The sequence below is a fragment of the Dendropsophus ebraccatus genome, chromosome 9, assembly GCF_027789765.1.
Source record: "Dendropsophus ebraccatus isolate aDenEbr1 chromosome 9, aDenEbr1.pat, whole genome shotgun sequence".
NCBI lineage: Eukaryota > Metazoa > Chordata > Amphibia > Anura > Hylidae > Dendropsophus > Dendropsophus ebraccatus.
The window spans coordinates 113,120,659-113,139,875 of record NC_091462.1 but is presented as its reverse complement, the minus strand read 5'-3'; the positions used below and the strand labels follow the sequence as shown (position 1 = coordinate 113,139,875).

The 19,217-nt window shown below is 46.1% G+C and overlaps 2 protein-coding genes across 5 annotated transcripts in view; one reads left to right on the top strand and one right to left on the bottom strand.

The window, feature by feature from the left end:
- The first annotated feature begins 234 nt into the window (after positions 1-234).
- On the top strand, positions 235-5,994 carry LOC138801578 (E3 ubiquitin-protein ligase TRIM8-like). Of its 3 annotated transcripts, XM_069984558.1 has the most exons (3): positions 235-1,407; positions 3,420-3,595; positions 5,714-5,994. In XM_069984558.1, exon 1 carries the CDS (start codon positions 257-259, stop codon positions 1,322-1,324), a length of 1,068 nt encoding a protein of 355 aa, XP_069840659.1. In that variant the 5' UTR covers positions 235-256; the 3' UTR covers positions 1,325-1,407; positions 3,420-3,595; positions 5,714-5,994. The 3 variants fall into 3 exon arrangements, with proteins under 3 accessions (XP_069840659.1, XP_069840660.1, XP_069840658.1); XM_069984559.1 differs by lacking the exon at positions 3,420-3,595; XM_069984557.1 differs by lacking the exon at positions 5,714-5,994 and having other exon boundaries at positions 3,420-4,866.
- The window catches only part of LOC138801576 (caspase recruitment domain-containing protein 8-like), a 28,731-nt gene continuing 13,743 nt past the window's right edge, over positions 4,230-19,217 (bottom strand). Inside the window, exons 5-10 of one of the 2 annotated variants that reach the window (XM_069984551.1) lie at positions 12,043-12,269; positions 10,978-11,243; positions 8,736-8,858; positions 7,589-7,730; positions 6,463-6,537; positions 4,230-5,939 (exon numbers count right to left, since the gene is read on the bottom strand). In XM_069984551.1, coding sequence (XP_069840652.1) covers positions 5,551-5,939; positions 6,463-6,537; positions 7,589-7,730; positions 8,736-8,858; positions 10,978-11,243; positions 12,043-12,269 — 1,222 coding nt within the window. In that variant the 3' untranslated portion in view covers positions 4,230-5,550. The remainder of the gene's footprint in view (positions 5,940-6,462; positions 6,538-7,588; positions 7,731-8,735; positions 8,859-10,977; positions 11,244-12,042; positions 12,270-19,217) is intronic. The other variant, XM_069984553.1, reaches the window with a different exon arrangement.

Here is a 19,217-nt window from a genome sequence, read left to right as displayed (position 1 = left end):
GTCCCTATCCTAACGCATGCATGTTAGGTTTGTTCTCATAAATTCTCATCTATTATTTATGTAGTTCAAGATTTTGTTAAAAGAAAAAAATTAAAATAAGACAGAAAGCAATATGTAATCCCTGATCTACATGGTTAAAAAGAGGGCAGTGACATGAAGGCGAGCTCTTCCTCATTCGTCATCTTTAACTGCTGGATGGGTGTGCACACACCTCACTCTCGTAGACTGTGAGATCTTCACTTCTATTCCTCACACGATGGAGGCTGCTGATCTGACTGAGGAGCTGACCTGTCCTATGTGTGAGAAAATCTACACTGACCCGGTATCACTGCAGTGTGGAGACACCTTCTGCCGGCCGTGTATAGATCATGTGCTGGATATCCATGCGGTTTGTGGAGTACATGACTGTCCAGTATGTGAAAGGAGAATAAATGAGCGTCCTCTACTGCCGAGCAGCACAGAAATGCTTCAGAAGTTACAAACCTATCGAGCCGCCCAGGCACGTACTGAAGAGGAGGAAGAAGAGGAAAAGGTATATTGTCTATACTGTGAGGAGTCTCGAGTACTTGCTGTGAAGACGTGTGTGCAGTGTGAGACCCCTCTGTGTGACCAACACCTGGAAGCCCACAACAAGGAGCTGACGCACATCCTGATCCCGCCAACTGCAATTGCATCACTTGCATACAGAAAGTGCAGCAAACACGGTAATGTTCTACAGTACTACTGCTCCCAGGATGCTGCCAGTATCTGCGAGTCCTGCGGCCTGACAGGAAGTCACCAGGGACATCAGATTATAGCATTGAGCAATGCCTTTGATGATGAGAAAAATAAGTTACATGACTTTCTATGTAAACTAAAACTGAGAGAAGAAAAGATTGATAGAAGAATAGAGAGCATGGCGGAAGTGACAAGGGAAGCGAGGGAGAAAACAGCGACGTTAACCGGTAAAATACACGCCATATTTAAGAAGATAAAAAAACACTTAAATCACGTGCAAAAAACAATAAAGGAAGTTCTATATAATGAGCTGCAGAATATCTCGAAACTAACGAAAAGCTTACACAAGCAGAAGAAGAAGCTGTGCAGCAAAATGGAGGATGTGGAGGAGCTGTGTGACATCACCGATCCGGTCTCACTCTTGCAGCAAGTAGGACGGAGTAAGGATCTTCTCCAAGATGACCCAGATGGGGAGACAGAGACAAACGGTGATCCAGTCTCTTCTATGGATGATCTGCTGGAGAATATCATTGCAGCTTCTTTTCTCAGCTGTGTCTCTCGACTTTCGGAGGAATTCTATAAACTATATGGCTCAAATGAATCGTAGGATGTGACTGAGATATAAAATGTATAGAATCTGGATCCAAACACGTTTTCTGATGTGTCATGTCTTTCATCCCTGATCCAGAGGTAGGCAAAGACTCAGGCGGAGGCATTTGTCTCCATATTAATATAAGATAATAAGAATAAATCCCAGGACCCTCCTGAACTTGTTCAATGAAAAACAACCATATTGACATCATGTGGCAGAGAGTTCCATAGTCTCACTGCTCTTACAGTAAAGAATATAGAGTTCCATAGTCTCACTCCTCTTTACAGTAAAGAATATAGAGAGTTCCATAGTCTCACTCCTCTTACAGTAAAGAATATAGAGAGTTCCATAGTCTCACTCCTCTTACAGTAAAGAATATAGAGTCCCATAGTCTCACTGCTCTTACAGTAAAGAATATAGAGTTCCATAGTCTCACTGCTCTTACAGTAAAGAATATAGAGAGTTCTATAGTCTCACTCCTCTTACAGTAAAGAATATAGAGTTCCATAGTCTCACTGCTCTTACAGTAAAGAATATAGAGAGTTCCATAGTCTCACTGCTCTTACAGTAAAGAATCTGCGTCTGTGCTGATGGCGAAACCTTCCTTCCTCTAGACGTAGCATAGAGGATGCCCCCTTGTCATGGTTACAGGCCTGGGTGTAAGGAGATCACCCAAATATCGCTGTACTGTCCATTCATATATTTGTACATTGGGATCAGATCGTACCTCAAATGTGTCCTTTTTTTCCCAAACAAAATAACCCAAAAATCTGATAACCTGTCCTGGTCCTGTGAACCTCCCATTGTCTTGGTCACCTTCCTCTGTATCGACACCAGGTCAGCCATGTCCTCCTTATATACCGGTGCCCATAGCTTACAGTCTTATAGGAAGTTGTTGCCCATAGCAACCAATTACAGTTCTGCTTTCAGTTCTCATATTGCTCTGGTAAAGTGAAAGCTGAGCTGTGATTGGTTGCTATGGGCAACAGGGAGAATCTTACTATAAGGCTCCGTGCACACGGAGCAAAACTGGTGGAATTCCACAGCGAAATTCTGCCAGCCTCCGTGTCATAATGAGAGTCTATGGGAGGCTCGCGTGCCTCCTCTCTCCACGCTAAAGAATGAACATGTGCAGTCCCACCACCGGTGTTTTTGTCTCTCTTGTGCACCTGTCCAAAAGCCTTTTATTTCAGGTTAAAAGTGGCGATGAGGTATTCTACAGTTTCGCCACTAGGTGTCAGTATTTTATATGCCTATGTGTTGCACATCTGAAGTCAGTATTCGGTTAATGTCTATTGTATACCATGTGTTTGTTATTAACTAGAGATGAGCGAACCGGGTTCGGGTTCGAGTCGATCCGAACCTGAGCATTCGGCATTTAATTAGCTGGGGCTGCTGAACTTGGATAAAGCTCTAAGGTTGTCTGGAAAACATGGATACAGCCAATGACTATATCCATGTTTTCCACATAGCCTTAGGGCTTTATCCAACTTCAGCAGCCACCGCTAATCACATGCCGAAAGTTCAGGTTCGGATCGACTCAAGCATGCTCCAGGTTCGCTCACCTCTATTATTAACCAATAGGAGGTGCTTTCTATTTCTAACCTATCTCTTTTGCACACACTCATCCCCTCCACTCACAGTTAGGCATGCAGAGGACCCTGTAGGAGTTACATGGTGCAGGAAGTGCACAGTTAGTTTTTACCAGATTCTCACAGAGGGAGCTGATCCTGCAGTAGCTAAGTAAGGGCCTGGCTGATGCCAGGACCCCTGTTAGGGACAAGCAAAGTCAGTTAAGTCTAGTTTAGACACCAGAGTGTATAGATGCAGCAAAAGACAACCAGTTCTTTTAATACTACCACTTTATCTACTATGCAATGCTAAGCATTTTAGAGGGAGAGGTCATCAAGAACACCCTTACCCACGCCAAGAACACCCTAACAGGATGGGTAGCTCGACACTGTAGGGCAGAAGGTGGTCAGACAAAAGTCTAAACACAACTATAAGTAAACTATTGACTACAAAGTATATCGTCAAGTTCCAGCAGAGTACACAGCTACATTGGGTTGGGGCTCCTCTGACAGACTCCTCTTCTCTACTCCTTAAGCAGCGCTACAACTACCTCTCCTCTACTCTCAAGCACCTCCTCAAGCACAAGGTCAAGCACTAAGAATCTGTGTGAAGAAGTTGCCACTCAGGATTACCGTGACAAGAGCCAAAGGGACTCGCAACAACTTGGCAGGTCACCGACCATTTGGGGGACACTACCGGCCACATACAAAACAGGTACCAACATCACACCTGTGTGCTGGACTAGCACTGGTGTCACGACAATCACCATCACTGGCCGAGTACCACATTTGCATCTGACAGCTAAATATTGCCTGATCAGTGTTTTGGCATTTTTGAGAGCACAATCTCTCGTTGATATAGGTGGTTGTGCTGTATAAGAACTTAACACACCTTGATCTATTATCTGAACAATCTTTCTGTGAGCAAACCTCTGCTTGGATGGGATTTTTAGGAACACACCTGTGCTTTAAGGGTATGTGCACACTGAGGAAAACATGCGGAGGACTTGTGGTGGTTTATGCCGCTCGTCCCCTGTGCTCCCATTCAGTCTTTGGGCGGATGGTGCAATCTGCCTGACCATAGAATGGAGCCTATGACACAGACGGAGAGTGAAGCTGGAGTGCGTGGGGACGAGCGGCGGAATCCGCCGCAAGTCTTCCACGTGTTTTCCTCAGTGTGCACATTCCTATTTGGAGTGGAATTTGGCGCATTGAAGTCCTAGTGAGCACACACATACAAGGGGTAAGCCTGTGACCCCTGGGGCGCTCCTAGGATAATATGCTTGGTGGATGGCAATACAAGACCCGTGGTGTTTCGTGTAAAATAGGCAGCCAGACAAGTAAGAGTGTTTCTTTACTATGGCAGTAGTTTTCAATGCACAGCTCCAGTGGGATCACACTGCGTTTTTTGCTTCGTATTTAACAGATCTGTTTGAAAATGTTTGTTTTAACGTACTTAAAAATGTGGTCAACCACGTTATGTGTATTCTAAGGAAAAAAAGTGTTGGATTTGTTGTTTTTTTTATAATGTAAGTAAATGAAAAGTGGATCCCAACAGATGGCACACACCTATAGCCGTTCTTACTATCTGGTTTTGCCTCCTTTTATGTTAAACGGACAGCCAAAACCTAGTGTGAACCCAGCCTGACAAATAGTGAGGAGGGATCCATTGTTAGGTGTTAGCAGGCCTATAATAATACCTGTATATTACATGGGGGTGACACAGTCCTAGTATACCAAGGAAATCTCTATGGGTTGGTCTCTGTCGGTGACTGTAGTAAAGTTAGTGTACTCCCGGATGATGAGCAGCAATGTCCTATGGCAGGACGCAGTCTAGACATGATATATTAGCTACAAAGCTGTAGTCTTGGCCAAAGGCCTACATGAGACAAGCAGAGATGTCCTCATGAAAGCGGCTCCTCTCTGTCTAGAACACAGGTGTCAAACTGAGGCCCTCCAGCTGTTGCAAAACTACAATTCCCATCATGCACTGTGTATATGTATGAAGCTAAAGCTTTGGCTGTCCAGGCATGATGGGAATTGTAGTTTTGCAACAGCTAAAGGGCCTCAGTTTGACAGCTCTGGTCTAGAGGCAAAAGACATGGATGACTCCTTCTTTAAGATGAAGTGAGGACTGGAGAAGTTGCCTTGGCGGGATATCTCCATATACTTCCAGGCAGGCTTTAGGCCTACTTATGTGGGGAGCAGCACTAGATACATGTGTACAGCCCGGCAGCTCTGCTCAGTATGAGTGCGGGCAGATACACTGGGCGCATAGCTCAGACTGACAGATTTATCTGACTGATTTTTGAAGCCAAAGCCAGGAACAAACTATAAACAGAGAACAGGTCATAATGGAAAGACTGGGATTTCTGCTCTTTTTAAACCCATTCCTGGTTTTGGCTTCATAAATCTGTCAGATAACCTGTCTGTGTAAAGGCGCCCTTACTCCTTACTGAATGGCAGCTGTCTGCTAAGAGAGAGGCAGGGACTGGGAGACTCCAACCACTGGTTCTTCTAGTAAATTCTGCCATTGAAATGAATAGGATCATTGCAGCCTATGGGGCCTTAATTCACAAGTACTGCAGAGTGGATAAACACATAGCATAGTGTAATCAGATGTGGGAAGGGTTGTATGACATCATGGCGTTGCTGCAACCGTCCGAAAACTTAACCCTTTAAGGACTTGAATTTAGACACTATAAGAAACACCACAACAAGAGAAGTCATGATTCCTTTAGCTTGATTTTCCTTTCTAACCAGATTCTTGACGAGTGGCAAGTTATGGCTTCTCAGAGATCGCAGGATCTCATCCTTGTCCTTATTTCCCCAGGAATTAACAAAACCCAAGAGCTGCCGCACCTGCTCCTGGGCGGTCGTCCTGCTCCGCACGGTGTCATAGGCCTCAGCTGTCAGCAGTCTGTACTGATAGAGGTCGTCCAGGAGCGGGGCCACCAGCGGGATCCCTCCTATCAGAGCAACACGATGTCTGTCCACAAAGTGATCCTTACTGAGGAGCCCGAGCACCTGCCCTATGGTCAGATCACAAGGCTTCTTATCTGTAATTAAACAATACAGCGTGACAGATTTTATAGCATACTTTTGTCTTTTATTAAAGGGGTACTCCAGAAAGGAACCATTTTTATTATTTTGAAATTAACTGCTATCAGAAAGTTTTATAGATGTTAATTTACTTCTATGTTTTCATGTAATTTCATCATCTGCAGATTCCCAATGAACCAAATGTCTATAATAAGATGCTCAGAGCGCCCCCCTCCCCATAAAGATGGTAGTACAGGTAAATGACGCTCCACTCACTATTATAGAAATGCTATGAATACTAAGACATGATGGGGGGGGGAGTTATCAATCATGGCTTAAAGTAAAACTGGCTCAGTTGCCCCTAGCAACCAATTAGATTCCACCTTTCATTCCTCACAGACTCTTTGGAAAATGAAAGGTGGAATCTGATTGGTTGCTAGGGGCAACTGAGCCAGTCTCACTTTACACCATGTTTTATAAATCTCCCCGATGTGTCTATGTGCGGCTATAGGATCTGTGTGATCGGACAGAGGAGATTACCTGAGATGGACGGACGTTGTGATCTTCCACTCGTAGCAGATCTGGTTGTCACCCCCCTGAGTTTATCGAGATCTTCTAACAAAGAGAACAACAATGGAAAGTTACATATGTGATATAACACTGACTATAACAATAGGACAAGTATTCAGATGGAACGGAACGTTCTGCTTTCAAAAATGTATACTGTGTAATAAAACTAAAATGGGACATAACAGGAAATATTGGCTTGGAAGGGAAAAATCATTGGCATAGCTATAGGGGTCACAAAGGTCGCAGCTGTGATCAGGCCCATAAATAAGGGGGGTCCCGTGCTCAGCAGTATATGGAGGTCTGTGTGGCAGCACTGACAGGAGCAGAGGAGTCCCACAGGTCAGAGGTCAGAGAAGTACTACCACTACTATACTTCCAGTGTAGTAGTGGAGCTGACTGAAAAAATTAGACGGCCTCTAGGATCTTCTATACTTTTATCATTTGGTTAGTTAGTTAGTTAGTTAAAGGGGTACTCTGACAAAAATCTTTATCTTTCAAATCAACTGGTTTCAGAAAATAATATAGACATGGTGTATTCTCTCCAGTCTGACACAGTGCTCTCTGCTGCCACCTCTGTCCATGTCAGGAACTGTCCAGAGCAGGAAAGGTGTTCTATGGGGATTTGCTGCTGCTCTGGGCAGTTCCTGAGATGGACAGAGGTGGCAGCAGAGAGCACTGTGTCAGACTGGAGAGAGTACACCACTTCCTGCAGGACATATAGCAGCTGATAAGTACAGGAAGACTGGAGATTTTTAAATAGAAGTAAATTGCAAATCTGTATAACTTTCTGAAACCAGTTGATTTGAAAGATTTTTTTTGCCAAAGTTCCCCTTTAAATATTAAGGAAACAGTAAAAAAAACTTCATTTCTATTTAAAACTATAATACTCTATAAGGGTACAAACACACACGGCTTATACGCTGCGTATTTACTGCTGCGATACGCAGTTATTAGATCTAAATAACTGAACACAGTATCAAATCTGCTGCATATCTGCTGTTTGTGTTTGTACCCTAACATATAATATCCTATTGCTTCAGTATGAGTAATAAACAACATACAAGCAGCCGCTCTCTCCTGCTCTGTAACCTCTCACCTCTTCTTAGAGAGCGTGACCAGACGATGCTCCCATTGCTTCTCTCTGCTATACTCAGCTGGATTTCCTCACCGATGTCCCGTACAGTAATCCCAGTGTAAGGATAAAGCTGCGAGGGACAAAGGAGTCTGAAACGTACAACCTAAAAATCAGTAAAAGGAGATCAGTGATAGGAGATCAGTTATGGGAGATCAGTGATAGGAGATCAGTTATGGGAGATCAGTTATGGGAGATCAGTGATAGGAGATCAGTTATGGGAGATCAGTGATAGGAGATCAGTTATGGGAGATCAGTTATGGGAGATCAGTGATAGGAGATCAGTGATAGGAGATCAGTGATAGGAGATCAGTGATAGGAGATCAGTTATGGGAGATCAGTTATGGGAGATCAGTTACGGGAGATCAGTTATGGGAGATCAGTTATGGGAGATCAGTGATAGGAGATCAGTTATGGGAGATCAGTGATAGGAGATCAGTTATGGGAGATCAGTTATGGGAGATCAGTTACGGGAGATCAGTTACGGGAGATCAGTTACGGGAGATCAGTTATGGGAGATCAGTGATAGGAGATCAGTTATGGGAGATCAGTTATGGGAGATCAGTTATGGGAGATCAGTTATGGGAGATCAGTTATGGGAGATCAGTTATGGGAGATCAGTGATAGGAGATCAGTTATGGGAGATCAGTGATAGGAGATCAGTTATGGGAGATCAGTGATGGGAGATCAGTGATGGGAGATCAGTGATGGGAGATCAGTGATAGGAGATCAGTGAGGGGACTGGACGTTTAAAGGAGATCTCTGGTTGGAGACGTCCCTCCTCATAGCCCCCTCTCCTGAACAGTTTGCTTCACGGTGGCCATCAGATACGGCTGGACATCCCCTGTAAGTGTCCTCTGCGTTACCTGTCCACCACATGAGTGTTGGAAGAGGGAGAATATTGGAGGCAATGGAGGGTGCTACATATAGGAATGATAGGAATCTTGAATCTATAGACTGCATTGGTCTCATGTACATTGTCACCCTTTGGGACACTGCCGGCCCTGTTGGATCTGAACATCCCGTCCGCAGTGCCCCAGTATAGACCCTGCTGTCGGAGGGTTCTCTGGTTGTAGTATTAGTACAGTTGCAGTCTATCTGGGCCCATTACCTCAGGTTCTATCACCGCTCCACGTGGGCCCTGTACCATGTATTCCTTATATGCAGACACAGGATTCGTTTGGGGAGGTTTACAGATGTAGTGAAAGTCATTCCCGATCTCCTTGTTAATGGCCTGGAGATTATAAGAGCGGGAACACAGAGAAGATTATGCGGGGGACACATAAAGTAACATATCACAGAGCACTATGGGAATAATCAGTAACATATCACAGGGCACTATGGGAATAATCAGTAACATATCACAGGGCACTATGGGAATAATCAGTAACATATCACCGGGCACTATGGGAATAATCAGTAACATATCACAGGGCACTATGGGAATGATCTGGAACATATCACAGGGCACTATGGGAATGATCAGTAACATATCACAGGGAACTATGGGAATAATCAGTAACATATCACAGGGCACTATGGGAATGATCAGTAACATATCACCGGGCACTATGGGAATGATCAGTAACATATCACAGGGAACTATGGGAATAATCAGTAACATATCACAGGGCACTATGGGAATGATCAGTAACATATCACCGGGCACTATGGGAATGATCAGAAACATATCACAGGGCGCTGTAGGAAATTTTCAGAAACATATCACAGGAGGGAATGAATAGTAACATATCACAGGGGGCTGTAGGGAATGATCAGTAACAGCCACTGGATATATACTGGATATATATATAATTATATATATATATATATATATATATATATATATATATATATATATATATATATATATATATACTGTATGTAGAATGTATCCTCCTATTTGGATCTGATGAAGGGGTATCTTCAAAACTTTTATTGGTCTTCAACAAACCTCATACTTTTGGATTGGTGAAGCTGAGCACCTGGATCCCTGTGCTCTCCCATATATCCATTCTCAATCACCGTTGTGACTGTTCTGTGCTGGTGAATTTTGGACCATTATCAATAACCTGCCAGAAATCTAGATGTGCTGCACTATGTCTGCACAACACATCGGCTTCCATTAACCTCATTTTTTTGGGAGCTTTATAACCCCTTTGACCCTACAAATGGAGCCAAAGGGACCATTGTGTCAGATACATACAGCTTATAGTTCTTGGGAACAGTCAGTTGCTGACCAGAACTTGTCATATTGTGTTACGGGCATGGTCCTCTCTCCCTATGTAAGCCCTCAGGGGCAGGATCCGCTCTCCCTATGTAAGCCCTCAGGGGCAGGGTCCTCTCTCACTATGTAGGCTCTCGGGGGCAGGGTCCTCTCTCACTATGTAAGCCCTCAGGGGCAGGGTCCTCTCTCTCCCTATGTAAGCCCTGAGGGGCAGGGTCCTCTCTCACTATGTAAGCCCTCGGGGGCAGGGTCCTCTCTCCCTATGTAAGCCCTGGCAGGCAGGGTCCTCTCTCCCTATGTAAGTCCTCGGGGGCAGTATCCTCTCTCCCTATGTAAGCCTTCGTGGGCAGGCTCCTCTCTCCCTATGTAAGCCCTCGGGGGCAGGGTCCTCTCTCCCTATGTAAGCCCTCGGGGGCAGGGTCCTCTCTCCCTATGTAAGCCCTCGTGGGCAGGATCCTCTCTCCCTATGTAAGCCCTCGGGGGCAGGGTCCTCTCTCCCTATGTAAGTCCTCGGGGGCAGGGTCCTCTCTCTCTATGTAAGCCCTGGCGGGCAGGGTCCTCTCTCCCTATGTAAGTCCTCAGGGGCAGGATCCGCTCTCCCTATGTAAGCCCTCGGGGGCAGGGTCCTCTCTCCCTATGTAAGCCCTCGCGGACAGGGTCCTCTCTCCCTATGTAAGCCCTCGGGGGCAGGGTCCTCTCTCCCTGTGTAAGCCCTCGGGGGCAGGGTCCTCCCTCCCTATGTAAGCCCTCGGGGGCAGGGTCCTCTCTCCCTATGTAAGCCCTCGGGGGCAGGGTCCTCTCTCCCTATGTAAGCCCTCGTGGGCAGGATCCTCTCTCCCTATGTAAGCCCTCGTGGGCAGGATCCTCTCTCCCTATGTAAGCCCTCGGGGGCAGGGTCCTCTCCTAATATGTAAGTCCTCAGGGGCAGGGTCCTCTCTCTCTATGTAAGCCCTGGCGGGCAGTGTCCTCTCCTAATATGTAAGTCCTCAGGGGCAGGGTGCTCTCTATGTACCGGTCTGACCTTTATTTTATTCATGTAATTTTCCTGATTGTATATGCTATTCTTTATGTTAACCCTTTATCATCTGTACAGCGATCTGACAATAATATAATAGAATGGACTTACGCTTTGTAATCTCGGTTCATTATCAATCATGACATAGAGGCGAAAGCTGTAGGTTGTATCTACTTTGCAGTAAATCAGCGCGACCCCATGAAACGTGAACGGCCGTGTTATTAATGTCAGGAGCTTCTCCACAAGAGCCCCCAGGCAGGAAAACGAGGGATTCTCCAGCACCGCGTAACAGGGGGCAAGTCTTGTCGGTGACTCCACGGTCATCTTATTGTCCTTGAAATGGACGCATTTAATATAAGATTTATATTGTTTATAACCTGCAAAACACAGAGATATAGTCAGTGATGTGTACGGAACAATAGGCTGTGCTGTACGGGCCCCATGTCATCAACTACTGGTTACATTTAGTGTTTCCTTTTGAAGTCTTGTACCATCTTTGCAGGACCCTTACTCAAAATGAATATGAAAGCATAAAATAATAAAAAAATATGAAAGCATTGCTTACCTGTCTACCCCAATTCTAATCTATGACTCCCCGACTGAGCAGTTTCTCACTACTACAATTCCCAAAATGCATTGCTTACCCTCAGCTCTTTATCACAGCCCTCCCACCTTGCCTACTTGCATTACTGGCATTACGTCGGAGCAGGGCTGCTGCAGGACAGTGCATTATACATTGCACCTGCTGTATTTATTCTCTGTCTGCTCCTCCACCTGTGGCATTATCCAGCACAAGGCAGCATGGTATAAACACAAGGTGGGGCTATAGGGTCTGGTCAGAGACATCACTCAGGGAGTGGGGCTACAGCTCAGAGACCAGCCAAGCCTCCTAAAAGAACAGAGGATGAGGTGTCTCAGAAGAGAAGGAGGAGGCAGGAAGCTGAAGACAATACAACACTGGAGAGAACTACACAACTTCCTGTTGGGGGCAAGTCAAGCAAATCACGCTGCAGCTTGTACTATTAGTGATAACTCTATATTAGTGAGTTATATATCTTGGGGTGATAGTTTTATAAAAAATTTAGTTTTCTGATACTGGTATACCCCTTTAAGGGTGGATTTCTTAAGTCTTTAACATCACATTGATTATTATTTCGGAAGACCTGAGCAACTTACATTGTGGAGACAGGTAGTGAGGTAGATACACGGCTGACACGTTATCCGGCCCTTCCTGTATTCTTACATTGAACAGAGGACCCACAGTCTCGTATTGGCTTCTCAGGGTATCGGTCATGTGACTACTCCAGGACTCCACATTGTACTCCAGGACCACCGGCCCCTTCACCACAAACTGTATCCCAGTCTCAGGGCAGATGTGCCGTCCTGCGGATGTTAGGCGTAATCTGGGGGAAGATACAGGAAAGGGTTATATACCAGGCATGTGAGAGAGTTGTTCCAGGTTACAGGGAATTGTTCTGTGACCACTATAAGGACTGGAGCCTGTATGACAGAGGTGACAACATATCAGCCAGATGGAGCCCACACGTTACATGTAGTGTTCACTCAGGGAGGAGTTGTCTCCTGTTTCTTCTAATATTCTGGAAAGTGCAAGTAGGGAAGTGACAACTAATTACTTAAATTCAATAGGATTATATAACCCCATTAAAGAAATGTTATTTTTTCTCTCCACATTAATACTCCATTAAAGGGTTTATCCAGCACTACAAAAACATGGCCACTTTCTTCCAGAGACAGCACGGCTCTTGTCTACAAGTCAGATGCAGTTTGCAATCAAGCTCAATTCATTTCAATGGTACTGAGTTACAAAGCCCCATCCAAACTGGAGACAAGAGCGGTGCTGTCCCTGGAAGAAAGCTGCCATGTTTTTGTAGCGCTGGATAACCTCTTCATTGACTGGCTGTCATCCCTCTGCCTTAGCGTCCAGTATCATTGAATAGTCATATCCTCCCACATACACTTTATGGCAGATGCAGAACACCTTCTATTACCTGTATACTTTAGTATTGGCTGATGTCACATTTCCGAAAGATGCAGAATCTAGAGCCTAAACCAACAAACAAAAGATTAGTAGTTAGAAGCCTCTGACTTCCCTGCCCTAGTCCTGCATCTAGATGCTCAGCCAAGGCAGAGTAGCTGTTGTTGCCGCCATCCACCACCGGCCCTACCACTCCCCCGCTTGTGTGTCCATGTGCTTCTTTATTGGATCTGCGTGATGATCCTTTTATTGAGGGTAAAGATATCCTGACATCAGAAAACTGTATTTAAATAAAGCTGTCACCCCAAAACATATAACTTAACTATAAAATGTTATCACTTCTGGCTCCATTGTGGTTTTATGTGATTCACCCCTTACAGGAAATAGAAGAACTACACAATGTGTATTGTCTCCATCTCCTGACTCCTTCCTCTCTCCATAGACAATGCATTATCCTCTGATGTCACAGGAGGCGTGGCTGAATCTTGTTTCTGAGCTGTAGCCCCACCCCCTAAATAATGTAATGCAGCCCATCCCTACCATAGATCCTGCAGACACCACAGAAAGTGGGGGCACTGCCAGAACCCAACCCCCTTCTCCTTTCCCAGGCCAGGATCCAATGATGGATGAGAGTGCACCTCCTCACCTTACTGTCCAGCACAGCATCCACCTCCTGCATTGTCCCATCATACAGACAGTTATTGGTGGCCCCTTCTTCTTCTACGTCTTTCAAACTCTTGTACTTCACATCTAAAATACATGAAGTATAAATCATCGCCCCAAGACATATAACTAATATCACTATCACTAGAGATGAGCGACCAGGTTCACAAATTTTTTATGTAAAACTAGCAGACTTGTGAATAGAACCTTAACAACTGTTTAGCTGTTGTCGTGTAATACTTACCTGTCTGCACTCCCCCTATGTCTCCAGTGTCTTCAGCCTCCTCCAGCCCGCTCAGCCAATTACTGACAGACAGAACAGCATAGCAGGCAGTGATTGGCTGAGCGGGCTGTTACTCCCCAGACAAAAATTTCAGCCTGCTCAGCAAATCATCGTCCGCAACAACATCCCATCTCAGTCAGTCAATAATTGGATAAGCGGGCTGTCATTCTCATCTCTGGAGCCATCTTGACAGTCAGATATCACTAATAGTACTGGCTTCAGCTGCTTTTGCCTGAATTAGGCCTCACAGGAAGTTGTGTAATTCTCTCATTCTCAATCAGTATAGGTGGTGTCTCAGCAATTTCCTGGCTCCACCCTCTTTCCCATCATCCTTTGCTGTCTCTGCTTCTTGCCTTTGGGGTCTAGCCCCACCCCCTGAGTGATGTCATCACCTCTGACCAGCCCCCTAAAGCTTATATCACCCTCTCCCTGTAATATACACATATATCTGTTGGAACATTTAGGGAAGAGTGATGTGTGATTACAGCGTGCGGCTGTGTGCTGAACAATGCCACAGGCAGAGGAGCAGACGGAGAATGGTTAGCTGCATTAGTGGAGAAATAGTCTGCTGTGTAGAGCAATATTCTGCAGTAGCTCTAAGCTGGGAACTGGCAGGAGTGCAAGAAGGGAGAAGGCAGGATGGGAGGTGAGGAGAAGCAATGCATTGTGGGGATTGTAGCACTGAGCAACTGTCTAACCAGAAGGTAGTGAGAGGACATAGGTTGAGGTGAAAATACCCCTTTAATATAAATAAAAATATATCTATTTTAAATAATAATCCTGAAATCATGCCGTTTTCACTCTGGCCACTAAGCCTAATAATTGTCAAGCACGTCCAGTTCTGAGAAAACTCTTCTCTTTATCATCATAGACCAGATGACAGTGGAAGGGGGCACTGGTGTGTAGATAAGATGGGATCAAACCATTCACAATAGGTCATGGTCACAGCTTATCTGCTTCCCTCCCAGCACAATGACCTCCGCACAGGTCACATAGGGGTCAGCGAGTCCACCCCAGACTGTAGTTTCTTACGATCCCTGGCTTGTGTACAGAGCTCGCCGGGCAGCATATGGTTACCTCTGCAGCTGCCCCCCCCAGCATGAAACGCGTCTCTCCACACCTGGTCAGGGACAGGGCGGGTGCTGGACTTTGGAGTCATGTGGTAAAGGCTCAGACAAGATACTGGCCCCGTATTCAGATAACAGATATATATATATATATATATATATATATATATATATATATTCCCTATAACTAACCCGCCATAATGCTGTATGGAGTTCTCTTACCTGTAGGTAGGTTGTCTGTCAGCAGTGCAGAGACGCTTCTGAACATGTCGCCTAGGATGAGATCGGGGTCTGCACCCTTGTTACGATGACCCCCTTTACGCATCGCAGCTTCTCCGCACCCCCCGGTTTGTTGTAGGGCAGGTAAGGGGTCGGTCATGTGAAGCATCTCCTGAACGTCCGCCATGGTTTGGTTGGAGCAATACTCGGAGACTTCAATCTTCATGATGTAAATCTCTTCTTCCACCTGGCTCTCTTCTCCTTGTCCTATGCTCGGCATCTTCTGGAGACGTTGGATAGTGGTTCTCGTTTCCTTCTGCCTGGGAACCTTGCAGAGATCATATTTAGGTTTCTTCTTTTTTAGTGGTTTGTATAGAGACCTCTCCGGGGGCTTTCTGTGCCCCCCCAGCAGGCCGCAGTCCCCATAGATACCAGCAGAATCCTGGGGGCAGTAATGTTCCTGGGGTAGATTGTGGTTGGGGTATTTCTCAGCCTCCAGCACCAAACACAGAGACACTTGCAGACAAGCCTCGGTGGCGGGTGGTGGAGGGTTAATACTGTATGTACAGGGCACCAGAGACTTCTTCAGTGGATGTCGGCGCTCCACCACTTCTTTCCTCAGCTCGGTGTTCCTCTGCAGGGTCGGTCTTTTCCCGCACTGAGGACAGGTATAAAGCTGCTCCTGTGTGTTCGGAGACTCTGTGACACAGAGCGGGCAGAAGCTGTGTCCACACGGCAGGGATACGGGGTCGCTGGAAGGGTTCCGGCAGATGCAGCAGGTCACATCTTCTCCCGGCTTAGAAGACGCCATTCTCCGATCAACGTAAATGAAACTGAAAATACTTTTACTCCCTGATGTCAGGTTACAGTTATTTCCTCTTAATTATTAAAGGTGTATACTTACCCAGGATACAGGATCCACTGCATATGCTATAAGTGTGCCCAAGATGGGGAAGCCGAAAACTGCTGAAATTACACAACGCGTTTCCTGGCTGGACCGGCAGCTTCCTCAGGTGCTAATAACAACTTATAATACAGCATATATATATATATATATATATATGTACAGTATATATGTACATGATCAAATGATGTCTGTATAAAAGGAGCAGGGGCTTACCAGTGCACTCAGTAGTTTATTCCTTGGTCCAGTAAGGCTGTTTGAAGCACTGTCCCGCCCCCAGAGCCGATTCGCCCCCGACCCCTTCTTAACAACTGGACGAATGCGACTTGGGGCTAAGATGTTACGTAGGTTTACTGTTAGTTAGGAGATGTGATCCGCTAATATCTGCCAGAAACCTGTTTCCCTGCCATCTGGACACAGCTTCTGCCTGGTCTGTTAAAAAAACAGTGGCTAAGGGCGGTATCCTCCCTCTGAGTCAGTAGCCTGAGGGATACGAGCATAGATCAGTTTTACTTCGTACAAATCCTATTCGCTCATCTCTACATAGAACCCTTAGATGTGCGGCCATATAGACCTATTTATAAAATACTAACGTCAAACTTTACTCTGGGGTCTTGTCAAATAGAACGTCAGAGGTGATCAGGTCACTAGTTAGAGAGGATCAAGTTGGCTTAATGTCAGGGGGAATGACTTATCATACTCTAAGGGTATTATTACACAGGCCGATAGGGGCCTGATAACAACTGTAAACGAGCGCAGATCGGCGCTCATTTACTGGGCCAAGGGCTGCATCTCAGCTGACAGGCCGCTCAGCCAATCACAGGCTGCGGCGGTCCCGGCCTGACAGCTAAAGACAGGCCGCTCTAAAGCTAGAGTGCGCGGGACCTGGGGAGAAGCAGACCGCAGGAGCAGCCCTGAAGCATGGATTGGTAATGGATATAGTCAGTCGCCGGATGTGCACCGCTATTACACGCAGTGGTGCGCGGTCGGCGCCCGACAAATATAGGTTCAAACCTATATCAACGATCAGCAGATGATCGTTGTCATCGGCTGATCGTTGTATTTATTACACGGAGCGATAATCGGCCAAATCGGGCCGATTATCGCTCCGTGGAATAGGCCCCTAAGGCATCACTATGGTGCTTTCTCAGGGGCCCACTCCACCCCTTCGTTGCTCTCACTAAGGGCAGTATTATACAGCCTGATGCTCAGGGGAAGCGAGCGCCAACCTGTCAGCTCAGTGCTTGCTTCCCCCTCATTCCCTGCTAGCTGCCAGTGCTATTACTTTCACGACAATGAGCGGGGAGCAGCGGGAGGAGCTGTCGGAACTGCTGTTGCTCCTATTGCACAGGGCGACAATCTTCAGACCGACACTGATCTTTCAAAAATGTTGAGAGACACAATGAGCCACCATTGTGCATTGATTTTAACACAATTTTCAATGTAACAACGGCCATTGTTTGACACTTAGTACAACAGCAGTTGTTTCTGAGTGCCAAACAAGGGCCATTGTCTATACGTTGTGGGAACATAGCCTTACTCTGAAAAATTATCAGCCTGAACGGTTGGTAATAGGCCAAGTACGGCCGATAATACGGTTTCCTATTTCTGAAGGTACGGGGCAGGGCTTCCCTCTCTCTTACGCTGAGACTCTGCATTTGGAATGGCAGACATATCTCTACAACGTCATAGATCGAATGCTGCAGCCAATGACTTACATACACATTAGTCCGCTTACTTTCACTGGCATAGTCCTCCATTGCTGATGGTGGGATAGAGTGTCTCTATACGGTTAGTCGTCCTATGAATTATATACCGTCCTTGATGGTGTTATAACTATCCAAACCTTCTTGGTACAAAGCTCCTCCTTTCTGTAATGTCGTCTCCTTATTATGAGGTATCTTACAAGCTGGTAAATATGTCTCTGTACGGTCATCCATATAATCGGACATATCCATGGCGTGCTGACGCTGAATAAAAGTCCAGGTCAGGTAGTGCACCAAGACCAACATAGCACATAATGCAAAGGATATGAACTGGCAATTTGGCAACACAATAAGAATCAACAATACTGACAAAGAAAGTGTATGAAATAATAAACAGCAACACTATAAACAAGAAGAAAAGAAGAGACGTAGGTAGAGATGAGATACAAAAGGAGAAAAAATAAAGGGGGGGGAGTGGGCAAGGACTGTATATATATTGTTAGCGATGTCTGTTCGGCCCTTGTTGTATAGTAAATAATAAACTGTATACCTCTCCCCGCTCCCCGGTGTCTTGACGCTCCCCGTAGCTGATCTCTGAAGTGACAGGCTGCTCGGCGAACCACTGGCCACGGCCGCTGTCCTGGGCAGTGATTGGCTGAGCAGTCACTTCTAAGGACCCTATTCCACAGTAACGATCACTCGGTGGAATAGAGAGAACAATCAGCCGATGATCGTGTCATCGGCTGATTGTTCATTTAGGGCCAGACCTAAAATCATTGTTCCCCCACCGCACATCGCTACGGTGGAATAGCGGTGCGCGGCGGGCAACCGACGATTTGACAAGCAGCAGCATCATACATTACCTGTCAGGCCTTCTCCGTTCTGTCTTCCTCCCCGGGTCCCGCGTGCTCTAGCTTCAGAATGGCCTGTCAGCTGACGGAGCGCTCAGCCAATCACAGGCCGGGACCGCCGTGGCCTGTGATTGGCTGAGTGGCCTGTCAGCTGACAGGCCATTCTGAAGCTAGAGCGTGCGGGACCCGGAAAGGAAGACAGAGCGGAGAAGACCTGACAGGTAATGTATTGCTGCAAGGACATCGGTAACAATGTCCCTGCAGCCTTCGCTCAATGATCATCGGGCCGTGGAATAGGCCCAGTAAACGAGCGGCGATCTAGCAGATCGGCGCTCGTTTACATTGTTGATCGGGCCCTCCTCGGCCCAGGAAATAGGACCCTAAAGTTGTACCATCGGCTGTGGGGAGTGTGAGAAACCAGGAAGACACCGGGGAGCGTGAAGAGGTAAGGGATACAGTTTATTATTTTCTATACATATTCACCACCCGTCGGCCGCACATCACTATTATACGTAGCAATGCACAGACGACGGCCAAATATTTTAGATCTGGACCTAAGCCCACGAGAGTTGTCATCAGCTGATCATTGTCTTTATTACATGAAGTGATAATCTACCGAATTGACCTCCGTCGCTCAGTGTAATAAGGCCCTAAATAACAGC

Coding starts and splice junctions, on each gene's coding strand:
- LOC138801578 (XM_069984559.1), top strand. CDS start 257: ATGGAGGCTGCTGATCTGACTGAGGAGCTGACCTGTCCTATGTGTGAG.